Genomic DNA, 13,295 nt, shown 5'->3' with positions numbered 1-13,295 from the left:
ACTGCTGCATGGGGTCGCTGCACACAGGCTCTGGCAGCCTAGACCATCTCTCCCACTGCCTTCAGCTATCTGATCCCAGTGCAGGCTCCAAAACCATATTCCCCTCCAGGGCACTTGTGATCACTATGATCATCAGGCCAGTAAACCTAACCAGACACACAATTCTAAGCCCACCCTAGCCTGAAAAGCAAAGCTAATGACCTCGTGATGGCATTTTCTCTCCCCAGCTTCCAGGTCCTCAGCAGGTAATGCCATCAGGTAAGTGAGCCTCCCCTGCTCCCCAGCTCACCTGAGAGCAACTTCTCAAAAGGGCCCAGCCCACTCTGTGAAACTGGGAGATTAACCGCCCCTTTCCCCACCCATTCCTGGGCTGGGGACAGGGCTGCCTGGGGTCAGCAGGGTTGAGAGGACATTGAGATGCCACACCTTCCGTGAATTGGTCCATAGTGGGGCGATGCACCAGGTTGCTAAAGGAATCTGTTACAGAGGACTTCTTCCGGTGCCTGAAGAGGAAAAAGGGGCCTCAAGTCATTCAGTGAGGGTGAGCCAGGGGCCCAGGTGGGCTCAGATGCATCTCCCTCCCTTCCCATGGACTCCACACACACTGAACTGGCAACTCTCCCAAGTCCAGGCTTTCTCACACTCTTGTTTCTGTTGTTACCCCTTCTTGGAGCCCCCTCCCCTCCTTCCTCTGCCCTGGCCAGTTTCCAGTCAACCTTTCAGGAAGCAGCTTCGGCATAACCTCCTCCAGGAAGCCTTTCCTGCTCCTCTGACAAGAACCCTACAGCCCCTGACCAGGCAGTTCAGGTGTCAGAGGTGGCCAGTGCCCACCCAGCACAGGGCCTGGCCCAGGGGTGTGCCTAGTGAAAGACGATTCCAGCTGTGCATAAACACTGAGGGTCCATTTGTTCATTCATTCACTCAAGTGGTTTATGTGTACTGAATACCAATTATGCACCAGGCCCTGTGACCTGTGTCTTCATTCAGTCCCCACAACAGCCCTACCTTCATACCTATTTTACATATGAAGAAAGTTGAGTCCAGAGAGAGACTTGCCCAAGATCAAAGAGTTACCACTTGACAGAGCCAGAATTCATCTCCTTAAAATCAGGCCTGGCCCCTGGAAGCTGCTTAGAGACTGGCTCAGATCATAAGACTCCTGAGGCAGAGCTGACAGGGACAGCTCCTAGCGCTTGGGGACACATCCTCTTAGCCAAAAGGAGCAGCATTAATAGTGGCATTTAGGCATTGGGATAGGCCAAGAAGACAGAAGGACAGACCTCATGACCCCTCGTCCCTGCCCGCCCCATGGCCCGGACCTCTGACACAGCGTCTGCGCCTCCTTCATCATGTTGCCAGCAAGCAGGATGTCCTGAGGGTCAAAAGTCATCATGGCCTGCATCTCCAGGATGGTGGCATATGTCAGCGAGTGGTACATGCTCTCCTTGGTTCTGCCAGAGAGAAGGGACATGAGAGCGCCAACCCCCAGACCTCCAGAGGTAGCTGGCCTGTGCCGATCACCGCCATAAACTACCCACCCAGCATGGCAGGGAAACAGAGATTCAGAGAGCGGAAGAGACTCTCCCAAGGTCTGACCCTCCCATTGCTGCTCAAAAGGCCTCAGATCCCAGCTCCTCTCCTTCCTGCTAGTGGCACCAAGTGACTTTCCAACTCTGAGCCTGTTTCTCATCCATTCTGTAGGAATGGCAGCAGCAAGAGTGTTGTGTGGACTAAAGTAGGACTTCAGCAACCTGTTGGCCTGAGACCGTATGCCCAGTGCCCAGGGCCTGCCTCTCACCTTCTGCCACACCTCCTAGAGCAGAGCCCAAGTCCCTTCTATCCTCAAGCTCCCCTTCCCCACCCTGCCCCCTGAGCTTGCCCTATCCTTGTTCCCTGGGCCTTATTGGCCTCATCCCCTCCTGCCTTTCCCCATCCCATCATCTGACCATGTGGCTTTCTGCTTAAGTTCTCCCATGGCTTTCATGTCCCATGATATAATGCCTGGGCCCAAGGCTCCACACAACACAGGTTCTGCTGACCTCTCCAGCCCAGCCCTCTTGTCACTTCTGTTTCTGCCCCATGACCTGCCCTCCCTGACTCATCTATCAAGGCTCTCAACTGCCTCCAAGGCCACTGGGCATCCAAGGCTCCCTCCTCGGGGTGCATGTGTCTATAATGAAGCACAGGTCATACTGAATTTATATCAGCAGAGGCTTAGCTCTCTCCTCAGACTGAACTGTGGGTACCTCAAGGACAGAGCTTGTATGGAACTCATCTCTGTCCTCAGTACCAGCGCCACAGGCCCTTTGTGAGCAGCCTCAGGAAGCCTTCTCCTCCTGCCATCTTGCTTCTTCACAGCCCAGACCTCTCAACAGAAAAGCATATGGCAGGGGCTTTTAGTCTAACACATGGAAAGAAAAGCAGGAAGGGAGGGACAAGAAAAATGCCAGTTTCCCTCTGCACTTGGGGAAGTTACAACGTGTCTCAGCCTTGATTTATACTCCTGCAAAATGGGGACAATAATTCTAGCCTGTCCAGGTCCCTATGGGATTGGCAGGGGATCACTCTTGCTCGTCACATGGTAGGAGCTACAGCAGTTTTCACTCCCTTCCCTACACATCCCCTCATTAATTATTTACAAAACTCCTCAGTGCCAGGCTTATGCTGGGAACTTCAGGGGAAAGAGATGACTGTTCTATTGTAAAATCACATGACTTCACCCCTTTTCATACCTTTCTCATTCATAAAACTGTAAAATTAAAAACGCTTTGTAAATTAAGTGTAAATTCTGGGTGACCTCTCTGCCCAGGTAATATTATCCTGGGGAGCCAAAGGTTTTTAAAGGAAACCAAAGGCTGGCCCACCCCTCACCAGCCCTGGCAGCTGTCCCAGGTCTTTGCTAGAACTCCTTAATCTGAAGGCAGTGGCTTGTGGAAAAGAGGCCACAGCCTGAAGTGGAGACAGAACTCAGGCTTCAGCGTCCCTGAGACACAGGCTGGAATCTTGGCTTTGCCAGTTACCAGTTGTGTGATCCTGGTGAATCTTATAAACTCTCTGAGCCTCAAGTTTCTCCTCTGTAAAATGGATACAATAATCATTCGCTCCCAGGGCTCTGGGTTGCTTAAATAGGACACCCAGGCCAGAGCCACATCATTGATGCTCAATAAACGTGAGTCTGCCAGGGTCAAGGGTCACTGCCCTAGAGAGAAACTCTCCCCTTCAGCAGACGTTTCCCTGGCAGTACCCAGACCCACCCCTCCAGATAATCCCCTCCCACCCCAGGCCTCTTGAGTTCTCAAGCCCCTGCCCCTCTCTTCCTCTTTCCACACCAGTGAGACCTGGGACTTAGCCCTAAGCACCCAGTCTGATACTGGGTCCAGAAGGAGGGGCAGCCCCACGTGGGCAGCTGGCAGGCAAAGTGGAATTTCTAGTCTGAGGCCAAGTGCCCAATATGCACCTGCAGCTAGGAATCCTGGCTCTTCCCCAGCCTACCACTGGAAGGCCCTCAACTGCGTTCTGGACTAGGACTTGTGGTACAGGCATACATGGAAGGTACTGAAGGTTTGGTTCCAGACCACTGCAATAAAGTGAAGCAAGTCAAATAAATTTTTTTGTTTCCCTGTGCACATAAAAGTTTAATTAAGTATGTAACAGCATTATGTCTAAAAAAAAAATACAAAACTTAATTAAAAAGTACTTTATTGCTGGGTTATTGGGTGGCTCAGTCAGTTAAGTGTCCAGCTTCAGCTCAGGTCATGATCTCACAGTTCATGAGTTCAAGCCCCATGTCGGGCTCTCTGCTGTCAGCACAAAGCCCGCTTTAGATCCTCTCTTCCCCTTCTATCTCTGCCCCTTCCCTGCTCTCTCAAAAATTAAAAAATAAATAAAAAATACTTTACTGCTAAAAAAATGTTAATCATTATTAACATTTCATTGAGCTGTAATAGTTTTGCTGGTGAAGGATCTTGCCCTGATGTTCATTGCTTCTGACTGATGAGGGTGGTGGTTGCAGAAGGATGGGTTGGCTGTGGCAATTTCTTTAAATAAGACACCGGGTGCCTGGGTGGCTCAGTCAGTTAAGCATCTGACTTCAGCTCAGGTCATGATCTCATGGTTCGTGGATTTGATCTCCACACTGGGCTCTGTGCTGACAGCTCCAAGCCTGGAGCCTGCTTCAGATTCTATGTCTCCTTGTCTCTGTCCCTCCCCCACTCATACTCTGTCTCTCTCAAAAAAATAAATAAATAAAACATTAAAAAAAAAGATGACAATGAAGTTTTGCTGCACTGGTGGACGCTTGATTTCACAATTTCACAATTTCTCTGCACATGTGATGCTGTTTGATAGCATTTTACCCACAGCAGAACTTCTTTCAAAATTGGAGTCAATCTTCTCAAACCCTGCTGTTTTATCAACTAAGTTTATGCAATATTCTAAATCCTTTGTTGTAATTTCAACAATCTCTACCAGGAATAGATTCAATCTCAAGAAATCAAGATCTTTCTTTGCTCATCCACAAGATGCAACTCCTCATCCGTTCACATTTTATCATGAGATTGCAGCACCTCAATCACATCTTCAGGCTCCACTTTTTTTTTTTTTTTTAATTTTTTTTTTAATGTTTATTTATTTTTGAGACAGAGAGACAGAGCATGAACGGGGGAGGGGCAGAGAGAGAGAGACACACAGAATCGGAAGCAGGCTCCAGGCTCTGAGCCATCAGCCCAGAGCCCGACGCGGGGCTCGAACTCACGAACCGCGAGATCGTGACCTGAGCTGAAGTCGGACGTTTAACCGACTGAGCCACCCAGGCGCCCCCAGGCTCCACTTTTAATTCAAGTTCTCTTGCTCTTTCTGCCACATGTGCAGTTAACTTCCTCCCCTCAAGTCTTAAACCCCCCAAAGTCATCCATGAGGGTTGGAATCAACTTCTTTCAAACTCCTGCTCATGTTGATATTTTGACCTCTTCTCATGAATCACAAAGTTCTTAATGGCATCTAGCATGGTGAATCCTTTCTAGAGGTTTGCAACTTACTTTGCCAAGATCCATCGGAGGAATCACTACCTATGGCAGCTCTAGCGTTATGAAATAGATTTCTTATGTGGTGAGACCTGAAAGTTGAAATGACTCCTTGAACCATGGGCCACAGAATGGATACTGAGTTAGCAGGCATGAAAACAACATTAATCTCATTGTACATCTCCATTAGAACTCTTGGGTGATGAGGTGCATTGTAAATGATCAGTAGTATTTTGAAAGAAATCTTTTTTTTCTGAGCAGGTCTCAACAATGGGGATAAAATATTCAGTAAACCATGTTGGAAACAGACATCTGTCATCTAGGCTTTGTTCTTCAATTTAAAGAGCACAGGAAAACTAGATTTAGCATAATTCCTAAAGGCCCTAGGATTTTCAGAATGGTGAAGGAGCACTAGCTTCAACTTAGAGTCACCAGCTGCATTAGCCCCTTACAAGAGCCAGCCTGATCTTTGAAGCCAGGTCCTGACTTCTCCTCTCTAGCTATGAAAGTCCCAGATGGCATCTTCTTCCAGTATAAGGCTGTCCCATCTACACTGAAAATCTGTTGTTTAGTGTAGCCACCTTCATTAATGGTCTCAGTAGAGCTCCTGGGTGACCTGCTGCAGCTTCTACATCCTGTCACTTCACCTTGCACTATCATGTCATGGAGACAGCTTCTTTCCTTAAACCTCACAAGCCCACCTCTGCTAGCTTCCAACTTTTCTTCTTCAGCTTCCTCACCTCTCTCAGCCTTCACAGAACTGAAGAGAGTTAGGGCCTTACTTTGGATTAGGTTTTGGCTTAAGGGAATGTTGTGGCTGATTTGATCTTCTATCCAGACCACTCAGACTTTCTCCATATCAGCAATGTGGTCAGCAATCACTTTGTTATCATTCTGTATATTCACTAAAGAGCACTTTTAATTTCATTCAAGAACTTTTCCTTTGCTTTCATAACGTGGCTGTTTGGTGCAAGAGGCCTCCCTTTTGATCTGTCCTGGCTTTCAACACATCTTCCTTACTAAGCCTAGTCATTTCTAGCTTTTGATTTAAAGAAGGGACATGCAACTCTTCCTCTTACTTGAATACTCAGAGGCCATTGTAGGATTATTAATTGGCATAATTTCAATGTGGTATGCCTTTACAGAGGTAGGACAACTCCCCAAACCTCAGACACCCCAAGTTTAGTTTATAATCCAAAGTTCTTGTTTGCTTACAAAATCCTGACCCCTGAAAATAAGAGTCCCTCACCTCTGAGCTAAACCCAAATCTGGGACATGATGCCCATTGGGGTCCCACTTTCTGGGCCCAGACCAGCTGTCAAATTGGAGAGGGCACTGGAAGAGCCATCAGAAAAGCACAGTGTTGGGACCTGGGGACTCCTTGGCCATGTGGAGATCAGCTAAGCCTTGGGGCCTCCAGCTCTTCCCTCCTCTACCAAAGACAAAGTAAAATAAAGCTACTCAAAGAAGTGACAAACACAGAAAACAAATGCCCAGGCTGGGGAGGAGTGGGTGGTGGGGCTGGAGCTTGATGAGCCCATTACTCTCTGAGGGCAAAGTATGAATAACAATTAAATGAGACACTGCATGCATAATGAGGAACAGTGAATGAAACTGGACCCCAACATTTTTTGAAGCTTCAATGGCTACAAATGGAGAGGAAAGGTCATTTTTTAGCAAGAATTATTTCCCCTAGGGGCACCTGGGTGGCTCAGTCGGTTGTGTCCAACTCTTGGTTTTGGCTCAGGTCATGATCTCATGTTTCATGAGTTTAAGCCCCTGTCGGGCTCTGTGCTGACAGTGTGGAGCCTACCTAGGATTCTCTCCCTCTCTCTCTTCCCCTCCCTGACTTGCTCTGTCTCTCAAAATAAATAAATAATTAAAAAAAAATTATTTCCCCTAGACCAATGTTTCTTAATAAAAATGGGGAGATATTTTTCCTGTCCTCCTCACCCCAAGCCTCCATCCCAACCTCTAGCATCTGCCAAATTTCTCAAAACATGTTTTGGTTGTCACAAGGTGGGTGTGGGTGAGAAGTGTGTTAATAACATCTACTGTTTGGGAACAACACTCTTAAACTGAAAAAGAAAGAAAAGATTCTTTTCTGGAATGGGACAAGAGCTAAGATAAAGAGTAGCTTCACTACCTTAAGTGTGAAGTTAAAAGATACCCTCATGGAAAAACTGGTTTTCTCCATGGTGCCTCCTTCAGGGCAAGCATTTCCTCTCTGAGGCCTGAATTGTAGGGCCTGAGGTGTAGGACTCCTGAGGTGAGGGAATGAATGCCCTACTGAGGTGAGGGAGGATGAGGCAGCCCCTCAACATGCAGTGGCTGTGGGGAGGGGGTGTAGAACATGTGGGGGAAGGTCGGCAAGGAAGGTGGCAGGGAAGAGCCTGCTTAGGGACAGGTAATGACCAGAAGGGAGGTGGAGCTGGGGAGTCTTCCAAAATACTGGGAGGGGAACCTAGATATTCAGGGATGGAGCAAGACAGAGCTTGGCCTGCCTCAGACTGTGGCCACACTCTTGCTGCAGACCCAACCCCTACCCCACCTCAAGCCCAGATCCCCTCAGAGGGTGGGGATGAGGTGCGGGGACTGCTGCAGAGGGATCATTATAAGACTCATGATCATCACATGCTGGAATCCCCACTGCCCCCAGAAACTGGGCCATTAACTCCAAACAGGACAACAATGGGTCAGTCAAGTCTACAGAAATTGAACAGGTCAGGCTTGTGAACTCAGGGGAAGCAGTCCCCGAGTCAGCATTTGCCTTCCCTCAGAACTTGAGGGAACCAGATGTGGCAGAGGACAACCACAACCTAGAGCTGAAAAGAAGGCGTTAGGCAAGTAGGCAGCACACGTGATTAGCCCCCAGGCCCCTCACCCCTACCCCAATCCCAGAATTCAGGCAGCCAGGGGTACTCTGACCAGGCTGTGGAACAGCTTCTCTGGAGAAGCTGACATCTGGGGCCAGGTCATCCAAAAGCCAATCCCAGCAATTACAAGGTCAAGGAGCCAGGTGCTTCCCTTCTGGTCATTACCTGTCCCTCCTCCCTGCCACCTTCCTTGCCCACCTCCCCCAATATCCAAAAGCCAATCCCACCAATTACAAGGCTAAGAACTGGCTCTTAAATATGACCAGACAGTCAGGGACCATCAGGCATTTGAGGAAAGCCCCCACCAGAAGATTCTCCCATTACATAGAAAAAGGGAACCTGGAAAAAAATGGAGATTATACAGGAAAATAATAAAGCATTTAAAAGAGAAACATATTCTGTGATAAAAATAACAACAAATACTTACTAGAGTCCTCACTATATGCCAGGCCCTGTCCTAAGGACTCTCATACTCCAAATATAGATATAAAGAACAGAATGCACCCAGAAACCAAGAATAAGATGTTGTAGGGAAAAAAAGAACATTCAGAAAACAATGAGTCTGAGGAAATTAATCATATGATCTCAGAAAAAAAGAAAATAGAAGGATCTCTTCTAACTCAATAGAAGGATTTAATGATAAGGTTGAGGAAATCACCCCCAAACTAAGAGAAAACAAAAAGAGAAAGAAATGCAAAACTGAGCAGAAGGTAGGAGGCTTAGAAGAGGACTAGCCCAGGAAGTCCAATGTTTGACTTAAAGAAAGCCTGAGAAAGGGAGACAGAACATGGAGGGGTTGTGCTAGACAATGTCCTAGAACCAAAAGGCAGTCTCCAAATTATTTTTAAAAATACCTACATTTCAGCACATTATCATGAAATTTCAGATTTGCAAGGATAAAAGAGACGATTCTAAACATTTCTGGGGAAGGAAAAATGATCACGTGCAAAGTTAGAAAAAATTAGGGTTCCTGTGGCTATAGTAGATGCTAGAAAACAGGGATGCAATGCCTTCAAAATTCTGAGAGGGGAGAATTATATTCATGTAACTCCTTCCTAGGAAGTTTCTAAAGCATATGCTCTGATAAAATGAGGGAGGGTACCAGAGAAAAAGCCAGGTCAAAGAAACAAGAGAGAAGTAAAGAAGTAAATAAGAGAGAAGTTCCAGGAGATGGCTGGGAGATGCCCAGTAGACACAACTATCCTCCAGGGGACAGGTTTCCAGGAAAAACGTTATAAAGAGTTCAGGATGAATGTACAGTAAATTAGGCCAATGAAAAGACAAGGCAGGGGTACCTGAATGTCTCAGCCAGTGGAGCATATGACTCTTGATCTCAGGGTTGTGAGTTTGAGCCCCACATAGGGTGTAGAGATTATTTAAAAATAAAAATAAAAAATCTTAAAAAGAAAGACAATTAACTCCAAAAAAGAAATGTAATCTTACAATGTATGACTCATCTCTGTGATGAGCATTAGTTACCTAATTATAATAATGTAAATACTATAAATTTTTCCAGACACTGTAATATAAAGATAAGAGAAAGGATGAGGGAAGGGGAAGGGAGGTAGAGCAGGGGTGTAAGAAAGCTAAATTCTTGTCTACCAATAAATGTTTAAAAGTAAAAGGTAAAAAAATTAAAAATGAAAAGGAAAAAAAGAATTTTATGGAGTATAAATTCTTAATGTTTTTAAAAAGTAGAAAAAAGTGATAAAGAGCAATATAAGCATATCATTTAGAAATAAGGCAGCAAACACTAGAAGAAATGGCTAAAAGACTTGAGTAAAAGCAACTCAAATCTTGGGTATTCTGGGGAAAAATGAAGAAAAGCAGCTGTGTTACAGCTGACAGGGGAAAAACCCCGAGTGGATTCAGTGGGAACAAGAAATCAAACTGGGAAAGGCCATAAGAACCCAAAAGTAAGGAAGTCACAGTGACCTTGGGGAGGACTGGGCTGCTCAGGGCTGTAGAATGGGGAGCCCGAGCCCCTATTTTTATGGGACTCCCAGGGGTCATGGTGACCCAGAAGGCTGAAGAGATTCAGTTACATGGAGTTCCTCTTACATAAGACCTCTGGTTCTCCATGACCAGACACTACACGTAGGCTCCCGTGTATGTGCACACGCGTGTGCACACACACACACCCGTCCCCACCCCCAATCTGGGCTTAAGCCTCACCTGGGCTTGAGGTAGCTGAGTGCTTCTGAGAACTGATTGGTGAGGAAGAGGTCCAGGGCAGTCATACACTGGTCCAGGGCCTCATGGAGGCTGCTCACAGGAGTCCTGCTGGGAGAGACACGGAAGTGACCAAGAGCCCTCAACCCCTGTCCAGGCTAGAACAAAGCCCCACAGGGCCCATGCAACCTCCCTGCCAGCCTTGGATGCCTGTCAAAAGCTCCTCCAGGGGAGGAGACACAAAGACACAAAGACAATTTGGACATACCTCTAAGTGTTCCTAAAGGTGGGAGAAAAGAAGAATGGGGGTGTCATCTGAGATCTGGTGGAGGGGTTTGGGGACACAAAGACAATTTGGACATACCTCTAAGTGTTCCTAAAGGTGGGAGAAAAGAATGGGGGTGTCATCTGAGATCTGGTGGAGGGGTTTGGGGAGGAGCAGAGGATGGAGAGCAAGGAAGCCTCAGGAACAAATTTATCTTACCCCTCACAAGGTTAAAGGGAGTCTTTATGGCCCTTCTGACCCATCAGGCTTTTTTGCCCCGCCTCCCAGGGGGGCACAGCCCACCCTCTAAATCCCACTTCAGTCCTTTTCCTCTTCCTCCTTCTCCAGGACTTCTCCTGCCCATCTTGAGCCTGCACTCTAGAACTCCAGAGACACTGTCACAATGGGCTGTGGTGTGCAGGCCTCTCAAAGGCCACCTTCCCTGTACCTGACCCTCTTCCAGCCCTTACATTTCTCTATAGCTTTTATCACTCTCTGACATACACATATATATTTCTTTCTTTCTTTCTTTTTAATTTTATTTTATTTTGTCTGTCTCCCTCCCCTAAAAATAAGCTTCCTGAGGGCAGGATTCCTTCCTCTGTTCAGTGCTGCATCCCCAGAATCTAGCATCTGGTACAAAGTGGGCTTTTGATAAGTATCTGTTAAGTGAATGAAAACTGATTGAATGAAGAGTCTCAGGCTGGAACAAATCCCTGAGCTGTCTGGGTCTCAGCTTCCCCAACTGAAAAATGAGAGATTAAACTATGAAATCCCCAGAGTCCTATCTTGAGGATGTCTCTTCTCAAGGAGTCTCTTCTGAGTGAGAGAAGGTTCCAAAAGGGGCCTTGATGACCTCACTGAAAGGAGATCCTTTCCCCCAAAGTTAGTTAAGAGAGTCCCTTTCCACCTGGCAAACATCTACACATAACTTTCCCAGTTCTAATGTCTCTTCCTCTCTGATGCAGCAGCAGATCTTCCTGGCAAAATGAAACAAATTGAAACATGTACCTTGTTCAAAATTGAACTCTTGTTCATTCTCTCAAGCCTGTTCTCCCCCAGTCTTTGCCATCTTAGTGAATGACATCCCTCTACCCAGTTTCTCAGGCCAGAAATCTGACAGTCAGCCTTGATACGTCTACCCCATCACTAAGCCCTATCAGTTCCGCCTCTGGAAAATCTCTTAGCCCAGCCCCTTCTGTGCCCAGTGAAGGCCACCAGCACCTTCACCCAGGGCTGATGGAAGACTGGCCCTTCCACTCTCACTCCTCCTGCCCCTGTTCTCTCTCTGTTAAATCGTTCTGCTCAGTATTTCAGGTCTCTCAACTCTCTTCTTTGCAATCTCTTTGAATCTGTTACAGTCTAAGTGATTTCTTCAGATCTTTCATTTCACTAATTCTCTATAAGGCATGTGTGATTTGCTATTTTTCCTGTCTACTGAGTTTTTAATTTCAATGATTATATTTTACATTTCCAGAAATTCCATTTGCTTCCTTTTCAAATCTGCTTGGTCGTTTTGGGCAGTATTTTGTTCCCTGTTATTATTTCAAGTCCATCTTGACTCCTTTACTTGTTTTAAAAACATTTATATTCTAGATCTCATAATTCTAGCATCTTTAGACTCTCAGTGAAACAAATTCTGTTGTTTCTTGCTTTTGGTGTCTACTACTCACAATGACTTGTTTCCTTGTGTGTTTTGTAATTTAACCATGAGTTCCTATTTGGCTGATCCCAAAGGGATCTTAGGAGAAGGATCCATTCCTCCAGAGAGGATTTTCATTTACTTTGGCCAGATTCCCTGGGCTACTACCATCCTATGATACTTAAGTTACTTTTTTAGGTTAGTATTTCTAGGACCACAAAAGGAATAGGTTTTCAAACCCAAAATTTGTGTGAGGGCAGATTAAAATTTATAAGTTTCTAGGGAGCCTTTTTTCTCCACTAGACCTGTCGTCCCCCTTTATGAAAGGGTGTCTACCTCTTTCTGGTCAATATTCCTATTTGTTGGGGGGATAGCTCTTTGGAGGTCCTAGATTCATGTGGTGGTATAAGGGGGACAAGTTTCAACTCCTCACACTATCACTGGGCTGGTCCATCCCTTGAATGGTCATTAAAACTCCAGGCTCTACCAACTTCAGCTCAGGTCATGATCTCGCAGTCCAGGAGTTCAAGCCCCACATCTGGCTCTGTGCTAACAGCTCAGAGCCTGGAGCCTGCTTTGTATTCTGTGTCTCCCTCTCTCTCTGCCCCTCCCCACTCGTGCCCTGTATCTTCCTCTCTCAAAAGAAATACACGTTAATTTTTCTTTGTAATTAAAAACAAAAACAAAAACAAAAACGAAGTCCTCCAGGTTTTAGATTTCTGGAATTTATAAATACCTTCACATTGCTATGGCTTCATCTCATTTATCAGCATGATTTCAGCTTTTCATTCTTGGCTTTAGAAGATTTGTTACTTTGTGGAAACTCAGGAATGTATTTTAAAGCATGTTTGGAGTAACCCATCCAGCCTCTAGGTAGTTTTTATAAGGGAGAATATTGAAAGCATTATTGCCTCTAACCCATCCCTCTCATAACAGCCAAAGTTCTCTTTTTAAAACCTGAATCTGACCATGTCACTTCTGAACTTGAAATCCTTCACTGGCTTCCAATTCTCTTAGGTAAAGACCAAGTTTCTTTCCATGGCCAAAAAGGCCCCATCAGAAACAGCCCCTGCCCCTCTCTTCATGAGAAGGGCACAGTGTCTTCCTTTGTGCCCAGGGCTTAGCCTAGTGACTGGTGTTCAGTCTGCCTATTCTGTGAGCACTTACTGCCCTGGGTGTTTAACTGGAATTCTCTCCTTGAGTCTTCACAAAGCCTGTGAAGTAGGATTATTATCCCCACGGTAGATGAGGCACCGAGGAGAGGTGACTAGGCCAAGATCACATGCCCAAGCATGGGTCCTAAACAAGTTTCTGCCTGA

The 13,295-nt window shown here is 46.2% G+C and overlaps 1 protein-coding gene across 14 annotated transcripts in view; it reads right to left on the bottom strand.

Moving 5' to 3' along the window:
- Window positions 1-13,295, bottom strand: part of TTC39A (tetratricopeptide repeat domain 39A) — a 61,751-nt gene that overhangs the window by 29,667 nt on the left and 18,789 nt on the right. For 5 of the 14 annotated variants that reach the window (XM_019449329.2, XM_019449320.2, XM_019449316.2 and 2 more), the window contains exons 2-4: window positions 10,073-10,180; window positions 1,320-1,451; window positions 427-503 (exon numbers count right to left, since the gene is read on the bottom strand). In XM_019449329.2, the coding sequence (XP_019304874.2) occupies window positions 427-503; window positions 1,320-1,451; window positions 10,073-10,180 (317 nt within the window). Of the gene's footprint in view, window positions 1-426; window positions 504-1,319; window positions 1,452-10,072; window positions 10,181-10,337; window positions 10,412-10,553; window positions 10,683-13,295 lie in introns of those variants that run through there. The other 9 variants (XM_019449318.2, XM_019449324.2, XM_019449322.2 and 6 more) reach the window with 5 other exon arrangements.

The sequence above is a fragment of the Panthera pardus genome, unplaced genomic scaffold, assembly GCF_024362965.1.
Source record: "Panthera pardus isolate Hobbes unplaced genomic scaffold, ASM2436296v1 HiC_scaffold_11, whole genome shotgun sequence".
Classification (NCBI taxonomy): Eukaryota; Metazoa; Chordata; class Mammalia; order Carnivora; family Felidae; genus Panthera; species Panthera pardus.
Note: the sequence above shows the minus strand (reverse complement) of the source record. Positions and strands in the feature narration are given on the sequence as shown.